This window comes from Crocuta crocuta, unplaced genomic scaffold, assembly GCF_008692635.1.
Source record: "Crocuta crocuta isolate KB4526 unplaced genomic scaffold, BGI_CrCroc_1.0 scaffold102, whole genome shotgun sequence".
Taxonomy (NCBI): Eukaryota; Metazoa; Chordata; class Mammalia; order Carnivora; family Hyaenidae; genus Crocuta; species Crocuta crocuta.
In genome coordinates, this window is record NW_027530019.1 from 5,342,416 (window position 1) to 5,357,094 (window position 14,679).

The window sequence follows — 14,679 nt, forward strand, 5'->3', positions numbered from 1 at the left end:
GGGGGGGGGGTCTCAAATCCAAAACAATAATAATAATAATAACCACTTTCTTTGTGTTTTTTTTCTTTTTTTATTGTGGTAAAAATACACATAACATAAAATGTACCATCTTAACCATTTTTTAAGTGTATAGTTCAGTGCTATTAAATGCATTCACATTGTTGTGCAGCCATCACTACCAGCCAACTCCGTAATTCTTTTCATCTTGCAAAACTGGAAATTCTATACCCATTAAACAATATCTCCCTAATCCCTCTTCTCCTAGGCCCTGGCAACCACCATTCTGCTTTCTGTCTTTGTGAATCTGACTACTCTAAGTAGCTCATGGAAGTGGAATTATGTAGTGTTTGTATGTTTGTGACTGGCTTATTTCACTTAGCATGAGGTCCTCAAGTTTCATCCATGTTGTAGCATACTGCAGAAATGCCTTCCTTTTTAAGGCTGAATAATATTCCACGATATGTATATACCACACTTTGCTTATCCATTCATCCATCCATGGACACGGGGGTTACTTCCATGTTTTAGCTACTGTGAGTAATGCTGCTATCAACACGGATGTACAATTATCACCACTTTTTGTTTTGTTTTAATGTTTATTTCTTTTTGAGAGAGAGAGAGTGTGTGAGGGTGCCCAGGGGTGGGAGAGGGGCAGGGGGAGAAGGGGACAGAGGATCTGATGCAGAGTCTGTGCTGACAGCAGAGAACCTGATGCGGGGCTCACACTCGCGAACTGTGAAATCACCACCTGAGCTGAAGTCGGACTCTCAACCGACTGAGCCACCCAGGCGCCCCATCGCCACCATAAGCACAAGTTTCTCTTTTTTTCTTTTGAGCAGAATTGTATATCCAGAGATTTTCAGAGTCTATAAGGCCTCTGTAGAGGCTTCCACATGCCTCAACCAACTTTAGAACTCCTTTTTAAAAACTGAGGTATAATTGGCATACAGTGTTATATTAGTATCAGGTGTACAGGATAGTGATTGGTCATTGTGTATATTGTGAAATGATCACCACAATGAGTCTAGCTACCATCTGCCACTATCCAAAGTTAACACAATATTATTGACTGTAGTCCCATGCCATACATTACATCTCGTGACTTAATTATTTTATAATTGAAGTTCTTACATCTTGGTCCCCTTCACTCCTCCCTCCCCAGGCCCCTCCCCTCCGGCAATCTCCAATTTGTTCTCTGTATCTGAGTCTGTGTTTTGTTTTGCCAAATCATGCAGTATTTGCCTTTTCTGTCTAAATTATTTCACTTAGCATAATGCCCTCAAGGTCCATCCATGTTGTCACAAATGGCAAGATTTCATTCTTTTTATGGCTGAAGTATTTCACTGTCCGTGTACACACACACACGCACACACACACACACAAACACACACATCTTTATCCGTTTGTCCATCGATGGACACTTAGGTTGTTTCCATATCCTGGCTATTGTAAGTAATGCTGCAATGAACGTAGGGGTGCATATATCTTTTCAAATTGGTGTTTTGTTTTGTTCTGATAGATACCCAGTAGTGGATTTGCCGGCATTACATGGTAATTCTATTTAAAAATTTTTGAGGAAACTCCATACTGTTTCCCACAGTGGCTGTGCCAATTTACATTCCCACTAACAGTATACAAGGATTTCCTTTTCTCTATATCCTTTCTAATAATTACTTGTCTTTTTGAAAATATCCATTCTGAAGAGTGTGAGGTAATATCTCATTGTGGTTTTGATTTGCATTTCCCTGATGATGAGTGATGTTGAGCCTCTTTTCACGTGTCTGTTGACTATCTGTATTTCTCTTTTGAAAATTGCTTATTCGGATCCTCTGCCCATTTTTAATTGGATTATTTGATTTTTGTAATTGAGTTGTAGAAGTTCTTTATATATTTTGGATATGAACCCATTACTGGTATATGATTAGTAAATATCTTCTCTCATTTAGTAGGCTGCCTTTTCATTTTGTTGGTGGTTTCTTGTACTGTGCAGAAGCTTTTAATCTGATGTAGTCCCATTTGCTTATTTTTACTTTCATTTCTCTTGCCTTTGGATTCAGGTCCAAAAAACAATTTAAAACTGATGTCAGGGAGCTTATGTTTTCTTGTAAGAGTGTTAGAGTTTCAGGCCTTTAATCCATATTGAATTAATTTTTGTGTATGATGTAAAATAGTTGTGTAATTTCATTCTTTTCCATGTAGCTGTCCAGTTTTCCCCACACCATTTATTGAAGAGACTGTCTTTTCTTGATTGTATATTCTTCTCTCCTTTGTCATAAGTTAATTGACCATACATGCATATGTTTATTTCCAGGCTCTCTATTCTGTTCCACTGATCTAGGTGTCTATTTTTATGCTAGTATCTTACTGTTGTGATTACTATAGCTTTGTAGTGTAGTTTAAAATCAGAAAGCATAATACCTCCAGCTTTGTTTTTCTTTCTCAAGATTATTTTAATTATTCAGAGTCTTTGTAGTACTACATAAATTGAAGAATTATTTATCCTAGTTTTGTAGGATAAATTTTGATAGGGTATTTTGATAGGGATTGCATTGAATGTGTAAATTGCTTTGGTTACTGTGGACATTTTAACAATATAAATTCTTCTGCTACATAAGTATGGAATATCTTTCCATTTATGTGTTTTTTTTGGTTTTCTTCCATTTCTTTCATCATTGTCTTACACTTTTTAGTGTACAGGTCTCTCACCTCCTTGGTTAAATTTATTCCTATTTATTTCATCCTTTTTGGTGTGATTGTATTCTTTTCATTTTTAAGTTTTTATTTTAATTACAGTTAGTTAAAATACAGTGTTATATTAGTTTCAGGTACACAGTGTAGTGATTCTACAGTTTCATAAAACACCCAATGCTCATCACAGCAAGTGCCCTCCTCAATCCCCATCATTGACTTCACCTACCTCTGCTCTGGTAACCATCAGTTTGTTCTCTATAGTTAAGAGTCTATTTCTTGGTTTCTCTCTTAATTTTTTTCTTCCCCCTTTGTTCATTTGTTTTGCTTCTTAAATAATACATATGAGTGAAATTATATGGTATTTGTCTTTCTCTGACTGACTCATTTTGCTTAGCTTTATACTCTCTAGCACCGTTTACGTCATTATAATGGCAAGACCTCATTATTTTTTATGGCTGAATAATACTCCATTGTGTCTATATACCACATCTTCTTTACCCATTCATCACTCAGTGGGCACTTAGGCTGTTTCTATATCTTGGCTATTTTAAATAATGCTGCAGTAAACATAGGGGTGCATGTTCCCTTTGAATTAGTGTTTTTGTATTCTTTGGGTAAATACCCAAGAGTGCAATTGGATAGTAGGGTAGTTCTATTTTTAACTTTTTGAGGAACCTCCATATTGTTTTCCACAGCGGCTGCTGCACCAGTTTGCCGTCCCACTAATAACACACAAGTGCTCCTTTTTCTCCACGTCCTTGCCAACACCTGTTGTTTCTTGTGTTGTTGATTTTAGAAGATTGTCTTCTTGATTTCTCTTTTAAATAGTTCACTATTAGTGTATAGAAATGCAACAGATTTATGGATATTAATTTTACATCCTCCAACCTTACTGAAGTATCTTATTAGTCCTAACAGTTTATGGTAGAGCCTTTAGGGTTTTCTATATATAATTTATGTCATTGGTAAATAGTGATGGTTTTACTTCTTCCTTTCCAGTTTAGATGTCTTTTACTTCTTTTATTATTAATTTTTGCCTAATTGCTCTGGCTAGGACTTCCAGTACTATGTTGAACGAAAGTGGGGAGAGTAGGCATCCTAATCCTATTCCTGATCTTAGAGGAAAAGTTTTCAGCTCTCCACCATTGAGTATGATAATATCTGTGGATTTGTCATTGGCCTTTGTTATGTTGAGGTATGTTCTCTCTATCCCCGATTTGTTGACAGTTTTTTAAAATCATAAATGGATGTTGAATCTTGTAAAATGCTTTTTCTACATCCATTGAGAAGACCATATGATTTCTTTCCTTCATTTTGTTAATGTGGAGTATCACACTGGTTGATTTGCAGATGTTGAGCCATCTTTACATCCTGGACTAAATCTCACTTGATTGTGATATATGATCCTTTAAATGTATTGTTGAATGTGGTTTGCTAATATGTTGTTGAGGATTTTTGCATCTATGTTCATCAGGGATATTGGCCTGTGCTTTTCTTTCTTTGTAGCACACCTGACTTCTAATTCTAAGTGAGTGTGCTCATGCATACATGACCGTGCTTGCCTATATGGGCACACAGCTGGGTTCTGCTCTTTTCTTCCATGATAACAGCCAATGCATAGAAAGCAATGGCTGGGGAAGGGCTAGAGTCATCCATTGTGGCTTTTTCTGGAATTGACCATTGCCACTTTGTTCCTGTCCTTTGCTAGGTTACCCCAGGCACATTGGAATAAGGATTGGCTGAAAAAGTCCCCCTCACTATGTCAGGGGAGTGAGCAAGGGAAGGACCAATATTCTTTTCCTGGTCCTGGAGGTGTGGAACTCCCTCCTTTTCATGCACCTGGAAGCATGGTTACTCCCCGAAGGAGTGTAGGTTTTGAATTCAGACCTGGGTTTGTATTCTGCCTCTCCCGTGCTCAGCTGCATTATTCAGAAGCAGTTACTTAAATTCTTTGCACTTTTGTTTCCTCATTTGTAAGGTGGGTATAAAATAGCTATCTTGATATGACATTGTTAAGAAGAAATGAGATGATGTACAGAAGGTACTTAATACTGTGCCTGGCCGTATACATATGAGCTGTTCCTTCATTAAAACCCAGGCTCCCTGAGATGGCATTGTGTATCATTGTAAAGGCAGGGATTTCTATTGTAAAAGCATTGCTAAACCTGGCCATGATTTTTCTTCTTTATAAAACTCTGGGGAATGGAAATAAGGAAATCTACCAAATAAACTGAAAAAATAAATCTGGATTTAGCGATCATAAAGATGGAGAAGTTAAAGTTAATCTGGGATGGGACAGAGATGCAAATAAAGATCTTTTATTTATCTTTAACATGAACATTGACCCATCTCTTTGTGGGTGTTGGCAAAAGAGAGACAGCCTGTGTCGCCTCTTCACTGGGACATCTTTTTAAAAACTTTTTAAAATGTTTATTAATTTTTGAGAGAGAAAGAGAGAGCTCAAGCAGGGGAGAGGCAGAGAGAGACAGAAACATAGAATCCAAAGAAAGTTCCAGGCTTTAGGCTGTCGGCACAGAGCCAAACATGAGGCTCAAACTCACAAGCAGTGAGATCATGACCTGAGCCAAAGTCAAATGCACAACCAACTGAGCCATGCAGGCACCCCTTCATTGGGACATCTTTGACGTGCCCTCACATGTTCACAACAGATGAGCAAAACTCCTGCTGAGGAACTTACTTTGCATTCTTTTAATATTTTAAAAGCTTTAAAATATTAAATATTTAAATATATACTTATATATTTATTAAAATATTTTAATATTTTAAAAGCACAGTGAAGGGAAAACATACCATTGTTTATATTGTTGACATCTAAATATCAGTAGAATAAAAATAGGAAACAACAAACCGCATACACAAAAAGAAACCCCACCTAAACCAAGTCATTGTTTATAAGCTCTTTCTATATCACTATTTAGATAGAATTAATTTTCTGTAGCTACCAATGCGTATTTGCCATTCCAAGTTCTACTGTTGTCCCACTAATTTATATAGACTCCCCTTATTTCTATAGTGTTCATACTAACAGGGCAAGTGGGAACATTTATATTGATAAATTCTGTATCATAAGCTATGGAGTTGGTTTTTACCCTAAAATAAATATCTATTCTATATATATATACTCAATGCTATTTCAGTACAAATTCTCCTACCCTTGTCAAAAGCTCTGATAAATATTAAGAGATTTATTGTCTTTTACCAAATCACTCTCTAGAAAGATCATGTTCATACTAATCAGGGTTCCCAGCAATGGATAAGTATGCTTGAAGTGGAATTTTCCCCATCTTCCCCAAGAGTGCATTTGTCATTTTCTTTTTTGCTAGCTTAATGACAGTGAAGTGAGTATCTTATAGTCGTTTTAATTTTCCATGTTAAAGTTGTAATGAATGTGAACATTTTCCAATTTTTAAAAATTGAACTATTCTTATCTCTTTTGTATGAATTATCTAATCCAGGGGTTGACACACTATGGCCTTTGGGCTAAATATAGCTAGCTGCCTGCTTTTAGAAATAGTTTTATTGGAACATAGCCATGCTCATTTGTTTACATATTGTCTCCCACTGGTTTTGAGTTATAATGCAGAGTTGAGTAGTTGTAACAGAGAAAAGTCTAAAATATTTATCATTTGACCCTTTACAGAAAAAGTTTTCAGACTCTAATCCCATCTCTCAGCTCTTATTCACTCTTGTTTTTCCACACTCTATGCTCCAGCAGTATCAAAGTACTTGTAGTTTCCCTCATGTCATGATATTCATATTTTCGTGCCGTTATACATGCTCTTCCCTTTCTGGAATTTCCAAACTCCATTCTGCCAGGAAGTCTCATCCTTCCAAACTGTCCTTGAGAGGTACTCATGCTACAAAGCATTCCCTTTAATTCTCGTTTAGAGCTTTGCTTTTTGTTAGACAATATCAACTGTACGAGAATCAAGAAAACAATGCCTGGGAAGGCACTTTGTAAAACTACAAGGTGCTACATAAAAGTAACAACTGCTAATAAAACTGTTGTTCTACTTGGCAGCATCAATGTTCACCTTTGTCTCTACTTTTATTTCAAACCATTCACAAGGAGCTTTTTAGACCAAAGCATCTCATTTGGCTCTCATGGAATAAAGGATCTGATACCTTTTTTAAAAATAATCTCCCTTTATTAAATATCAACAATATAGGTGCCTGGACATATTATTTTGGCAACACCAGAGGCCAGTTCAGATTAATTATTATGTGTCTCATCAGTGATTGAATAATCATTAAGGTGACTCAAACATCAATCAACCAAACAAACAAAAGAGCCTAACTCTCTGAGTGGTCCTTCTTCTATTTCAACCAGAGAACAAAGATTGGAATCCTACAGAAACCATAGATATAAAATCCTGAGAAAATATGCTAAACCAAAAAGCCATTCTATATGTTGTTTGCAGGTAATTATGCAAAAATCAGACAAGAGAATACTTTGGAGAAGAGTTTCATTTATCCAGAAAAGATAAAAAAAGAAATCTGAACTAAAATACACATTATAAACCCAAAACAATGCCTAGAGTCTCTGGGAATTCTTCTTATTTTTCCAATGTGTCTACCAGAAGAACATTGAGGATTTAGATCTATGCTACTATATCTATATCTATATGTCTGTATTGTGTCCATATCTATATATCTCTCTAGATAGAGAGGGAGGTAGATTTCTTTAATGGGTCTGCATTCCTTTAAGTTTTCACCCCTCCTTTAGGAATCAGAGATATCTCAAAAAAATATATTTTCAGGAAAGATATATAACAACTGTAATACAATGCTGCAGGTGCTTATATGTGTTTGTATGTACTAATACAGTTAACTAATTTAAACAATGATTTCCGGTGAACCCAGGAAACAGCTTAGAGATGTGCTTTGTGAAAAGTTTAATATATGTGTTGAAAGATACGAGGTTATGGTTCAGATTACACTGAGTGAAAGCTCAGGCCGTTAGGAATGCTGAGTTCCAGAGACAAAAGCTCTTAGTTCTAACTGCATTTCTGGAGAGGAGGGCGCCAGGTTGTTCACCACTTCCATTAAGGAACAACTATGTATTTTAGCGGTGCCTTTCTCTCACGGAATGCAATATAGAGAAAGGGGAAAAAAGCAAAGGAGGAAATTTGTTATTGATTTTCATTTCTTCTGAGAAATTACATGAAAGCTCAATGGCTTGTAGCAGTATCTCAGTCAATAAGGCTCCATTTGAGACCACCTTGAAGTTCAGTTCTCTCCCAGTCCTTTTAAACTTCCTCTCGTGTCAGATTCTTTTGTATTTAATTGTCTTTGGTGCTGAGATACTAGGAAGCTTTTTATTCAGAACACCACAGAGAGGATTTTGCTAAAAGTAAAACTGTGAAGTATCCCCAGACATCTCCCCCCACCACCTCCTTTTTGGTTAAAAATCAACATTGCTAAAAACCAAATCTGAAAAGCCAAGGAAAAAAGAGATGAAGAAAGTAAATAGTAGGATTGTAAAGTGATTTTTTTTTTTCAGCATTACGGTAGGAGTAGGAGAAAGTCATTTGTGTCAGACTCACCGTTACGTGTGCGCACATTTTGTTCATAATAGTTGCTAACATTTATTGAGGATTTACTGCATGTTAGATAGTGTGCTAAGTCTTTATATGGTTTCTGTTCTGTAGGGAAGCAATAAGTCGCCTGTGTGAAGCTGTCTCTGGGGCAAATGGAGCCATTAAAAAGCGAAAGGTAAATATTGGTGTGGTTTCCTTGCTGTATGTTTCCCTAACTATGGGAAAGAGAATGTCACAATAGTAGTCAGTTCAGTCTACTATATGAGCTAAGTCCAAAATGGCCTTGATCAGTTGGCTTGATATCAGAGATGAGCCGAAAGTTGTTCTTGTCTATCAAATTTTTCTGACGTGACTGACACTATCTGAAATTGTGATGCCTGGAGTGACAGAATGAAGAAAGCACCTGGATTTCAAGTCATATATTCTGGGTGCCAGGCCTGGGTGTTTACTTACCTTTGAGCATATTATCTCATCTCTCTGAGGCCCCATTCTTGTTCCTGTAAAGTGAAGTTCAACTAGATGACCAGCTTGGCACCTCCAATTTCAGTACTTTATAATGTATCTATTCTGCATCTTAACATTTTAGAATTTTTAGATTCCTTGGCCTATTTTCAGATGGCAATGTGGGTGCTGGGAGAGGTGAGATAATAATGCATGAGTAGAAGGAGATTTTCATGCTGAAAGAAAGCATAAGATTTGATGTTAAGTAGATTTAAATCCTGCCTCTGCCACCTACTATGTGATCTTGGACAAGTCACTTCACCTTTTGGATCACTGGTTCCCTCATCTATAAAATGGAAGAAAATTGCACTTACTTGATCGAGTCGTGTAGAATTAAATAAAATGATGTCTACACAGGTCTGGCATACGTTAGGCTTTCAACAGTAATGAAATCTAGAAGTACTGCATTTAATTGTGAACCCAGAACATTTAGTTGTCTTAGGATGTCAAAGGGGAGGTGCAAAGGTTCTTAAGATAACTATATAAATCATAGAATTGTAGACTGTTTAAGAGAGAAGGAATGTTTAGAGATCTTCCAGTCCAACCCTCCCACTTTGCCACCTGCTAAACTGTCTCAGAGAAGAGATTTGCCTTGAGTCACTAGGGTGATGGTTAGAGCCAGCTATAGAAGCCACATCTTCATATTTCCATCTTAGTGCTTTATTTCCATACCCCTCTGCCTCATTCTTTATTATTCTTCATTATTTTGCATAGGCTGAACCCACTGTCACCCAGAGTGACTCAGATGAGCCACATGGCATGGGAAACACGAATAAGTGGCCTTTGAACTCCCTATTACTAGTTACTTTGACAAAACCCATGGCCCCAAAGTAGCCTCTGGCCTCCTCCTGCCTCTCATAACCTCTGCAAATAGGATGCTTTTGTTGCATGATCCCAAAAAACAGCCAGACTTTCTCATTTCAAAAATAGGGAGTCTACACCCCAAAACAAAATAAAACAAACCAGGCTATTATGTTTTCAGAAAGTACACATGGAAAGAACACAAAAATCTTGAGTTAATTTCCTTTGATAGCTAGCACTTATGGCATACTTAATACATGCCAGGGACTGTTCTATATGTTTTTATAATCTTTTTCCTCTCAGTTTAAAAATCTTGGTAAAATATTCATAACATAAAATTTACCATTTTAACTATTTTTAAATATACAGCTCAGTGATAATCCATACATTCACATTGTTGTGTTACCATTACTCCCATCCATCCCCATAACTCTTTCCATCTTCTAGAACTGAAACTCTATACACATTAAACAATGACTTCCTATTCCCCCACTTCTCCAGCCCTGACAGCCACCATTCTACTTTATACCTCTATGAGGTTGACTATTCTAAGTACCTCATATAAGTGGACTCCTACGTATTTGTCTTTTTGTGACTGGATTATTTCACTTCATGTAATGTCCTCAAGATTCATCCATACTATACCATGTGTCTGAATTTCCTCCCTTTTTAAGGCTGCATAATTTTCCATTGTATGTATGTACCACATTTTGCTAATCCATTCATCTGTTGATGGATACTTAAGTTTTTTGCATGTTGTAGCTATTGTGAATAACACTGTTATGCATATGGATACACCAATACCTGTTCAAGTCCCTGCTTTCAGTTCTTTTGGGTGTATGACAAGAAGCAGAATTGCTAGATCATGTAGTAATTCTATTATTAGTTTTTGAGGAATTGGGAACTGCCATCCTGTTTTCCGTAACAATTGTACTGTTGTACATTCCTACCAATAGTGCACAAGGATTTCAATTTCTCCACATTCTTTCTAACACTTGTTTTTGTCTGTTGTTATTGTTGTCTTTGCTTTTGGTTTTTACTAGTTATAGGTCTATCTAGATATTCTATTTCTTCATGATTTAGTCTTAAGTAGGTTTAATGTTTCTAGGAATTTGTCCATTTCATCTTAGGGAATCCACTTTGTTGATATGCAGTTGTTCACAATACTCTTATAATCCTTTGTTTCCATTGAATTGGTAGTTACATCCTCACCCCACTTTTGTTCCTGAGTTTAGTGATGTGACTCTTCTTTCTTTTTTTCTTAGCCCATCTAGCTAAAGGTTGGTCAATTTTGTTGAACTTTTTGAAGAACTAACTTTTGGTTTCATTGATTTTCCCTATTTTCTAGTCTCTGTGCCATTGATCTCTGCTCTAATCTTTATTATACCCTTCCTTTTGCTAGTTTTGGGTTTTTCTTTTTTTGAATTGCTTAAGTTGTCAAGTTAGGTTCTTGATTTGAGATCTTTCTTCTTTTTTAATGTAAGAGTTTATAGTTATATATTGCCCCCCCTTAGCACCATTGTCACTGTGTCCCAAATATTTGGTATGCATGTTTTTGTACTTCTATAAATTATCACAAAAAAATTCTAGCAACTTTTTCTTTTTTAGACTTCTGGTTTTCAGAAGGACTGGAGAGTTCAGCTACCGCAAACTCTCATAGGAATTCCTTTTATATAAAGCAGACCCTACTCCCCACACTTAGAGAGAAGGGAATGTATGAGAAAAGTTCTGAGGGCTCAGATTTCACTGCTTACTAAAGAATCTGCTGCATTCCATTTTTTTAAGTTTTTATTAAAATAAAGCATTCCATCTCATTTGATTTGTGTAAAGTAAGATTGGAAGAGTATGTGTTTTGATCCAGTTTTAACACTTAAAAAATTAATATTCTGCTGTAACAAAATCCTTAACTTAGAGTGTTGTTTTGCTATTTTTCAAGCCTCCAGTTAAGTTCCTATCAACAGTTCTTGGCAAAAGTAATCTTCAGTTTTCGGGAATGAATATTAAGCTCACCATCTCAACATGCAGCCTCACGTTGATGAATATTGACAACCAACAGGTAAGATCATGGGTGTCATTTATCATTTAACGTGCCATCTATTTTTCTAGAAGGGTCTGGGCATAATAAAGAAACTAAAGTTTCAGACGTGTGCCTAAAATTTAGTAAGGCACAAGGGAAAAAAAATCTACCAAGGATTTATGCATAACAATAATTAGAACAACAGTATTACTAACTCATCCCTGGCATTTAACTGCTTGCATACTTGCCTCTACCTAATTGGCTTTGTAATAGGAAGTAAGGTGCAAATAACTGGTAAACACAGTTTGGCAACTCATATTCTTGAGTCAGTTATTACTCTCTGCCCATGCTCCCCAAAGGGAAAGCAATTCCATTATCAGAACTAACAGACTGTGTGTTGGATAGAGTGCAAATGAAGGATAGAGTGGAAGGGCAATGTTAGGGTTAATATTCTAGCTAACTGAAATTAAAGCGTAAACCATTTTCTTCCAACTCTTAAGCTTGAAATGCTTTGTAAAATGTTATTACATAAACACAATTTCTTCTTCTTTGATGATGTATGATGCCACAGTGCCTGAGTTCTCATTGTGAACCTTATATCTCAAAGAACGGCATTGCTGAAGCAAATACGAAAGATATACAGGCATTGGGCTAAATGTATACCTTACACTAGGGTACTCTTTGACTTGCTTTTTATGTTTTAAACTAAATTCCTTGTATTGGGTTATTTATGTGTGTTAGAGTCTAATTTTTCTTGGTTTAATATGTAGTGATTCGAGATTCTTAATATTTAAGGTTTTACTATTGAACAGGAAGGTTCATTAAATGGAAGGTTTAATGTGTAGTTGGCTGTGATCAAACACTCTGGGGCTTTGAGGTCACATATAGGTTGAAATCCTGGCTTTTCCATTAATGAGCAAGTTATGTTACCACTCAATTTTCCTCATTATTGAAATGAGATTATAGTACCTATTCATAGAGTTTCTGAGAGGATGGAGTTAACAATAGTATGTGTCTCACTGGATTAAATACAGGATTAAGTAAAATTATTGATGTAAACCACTTAGCACAGCAATGGTCACCCAGGACCTATTATTATTTACTCAAACATTTTTCCCATTTCCTTGAGACATTTTCAGAAAGTCAGTACTTAACAGGGAAATCATATTATAAAACATAAATTTACAAAATTTTCAGTGACATGCACATACAGTTATATACATTTTTTACTCCAATGTTTTTGCCAAGAACTTTCTTGAGTATTTTGAGGTCTGTTTTATCTTCTAAATTCAAAAGCAGAATAAAATACGTTGCTTACACAGTAGTATAAACCACTTAATATAAGGTAGTTCAAAATAGATTCCTGTGGAGTTGGGCCCTGATTGGTTATCCAAGACAGGTGATACCATTGGTATAATGACAGCAGAACATTTGAGGCTGTACTCAGAAGATGCAACAAATCTAGGTGGAAGGTGAAACAATCATTCAGTCTTTCAGATGCTTTGCCCTGAAGACATTTGTAGATGTAAATTTTACTTTTAGTTTTCACCTATGTGTGTGGTGCTAGGGGTGCTTGGTGCCTTTAGGTATGAGATATCATTGAATATAGAAGCACTTGGAAATTCTGAGATATCAGAATTTTGTAGGGGAGGAAGAGTAGGCAAATCTATAGCCATCATGGTGACAGCCTTATGTGCAGAACCTAATGAGCATTAAAAAAAAATAGTTCTATGGGGTGACTGAGGAATGGGGAATTTAGGAAGGATAGGGCTGTGGTGTGTGGTAGGTGACTTAGTTTATTCTCATTTCTTTCTCTCTTTTACTACCCTTTTTCAGGCTACTGCAATTAGAAGGGGTACTGTCACATGCCCATAATCTTTCTGGCAGAATAGAAGTAGGGACAGGGGCATGGTTGGCTTCCACTACCAGCAGTTACAGCAATGAGTGCCTCTGGAAGTGAGACATCTTTTCTGTACTGGTAGCATGGAATGAGGTTGTATTCAGCCCACTGCTGGAGTGGGGGTTAAAGTTAGGATCTCACTGATCTTACACCCAGGTCCTGGTTTTTGAAAATAATTTTGAACTATTCTGCAGGCCTAGAGGAAATGCCTTGGTGGAGGGAGGGTGTATAAAAAAGATGTGCCACTATAGATGCTTCAACTCAAGCTTTATAAATCCCATTAATAGGACAACTAAAATGTTCAAGGGAGAAGGCAGCAGAGAAGTGACATTATAGATGTATCATGAGAAAACGATTAACTCAATTCTCCGTAAAGAAAGTTACCCTTTGAAGTTCTAAGATAAATACCAAGAAATACTAATGTCTCCCTTCCCCTCCCTCCAACTTCTAAGATATACTTTGGACTGAAAATATAAACAGGCTAAGGTTTATAGATACATTCATAGATGACAGGGCATTTATGGGTCAGATGGTTCACATTCATCTTCAGCCACTGAGAACAACTTCAAAAATATAACCATTTACTCCCAGAAAATGTCTCAAAGAGCCTCAGAGGCAGAAAATACAATTACATTGAACCCATAATGCTTGCAATTTTTAAAACTTACCATATTTTGGCATGGAAAATACATTTTGGAAAAGCAAGTTCTAGGGAATTTTTGTATAGCCCTCATTTTAAAAATTCAAGCCACAGACTTCCTTGCTATACTTCAATATGTTAAGGACTTAAGCCAAAATATCTGACTAGCTTCCACTCCCACTATTCTTTAGTTATTTCTACATTCCTACCACCAACTCTAACATCTAGTGAAATTTTACTGAGAAGAGTAATAAAGAGATAAAGAAGGTAAAACAGACAGAAAATGGAGATATCCTTTAGACTCCATGAAGAGAGGGAAATTCAAATATTTACAGAGGCCACGCAGACAATGCTAACTGTCCAGGTGGAGGAAAAACAATGGTGCAAGCATAATGATATACGGTGTCACTGGGCCTCCATGTTAGGGAGACAATACTGGGAAACATGGCCACAGAGTACCTTCCGTATAGAAAAGGGAATTGGATGCTTCATCCCACATAACTATAGGTCAAAGGCTGCCAGATCTTCAACTTTTGGGAAAAAAAAAAAAAAAAAAAAAAAGAGGGAA

At 36.4% G+C, this 14,679-nt stretch overlaps 1 protein-coding gene across 1 annotated transcript in view; it reads left to right on the forward strand.

Moving 5' to 3' along the window:
- Window positions 1-14,679, forward strand: part of SHC4 (SHC adaptor protein 4) — a 129,566-nt gene that overhangs the window by 64,683 nt on the left and 50,204 nt on the right. The window contains exons 3-4 of the mRNA XM_077764324.1: window positions 8,364-8,427; window positions 11,491-11,610. Of these exons, the coding sequence (XP_077620450.1) occupies window positions 8,364-8,427; window positions 11,491-11,610 (184 nt within the window). The remainder of the gene's footprint in view (window positions 1-8,363; window positions 8,428-11,490; window positions 11,611-14,679) is intronic.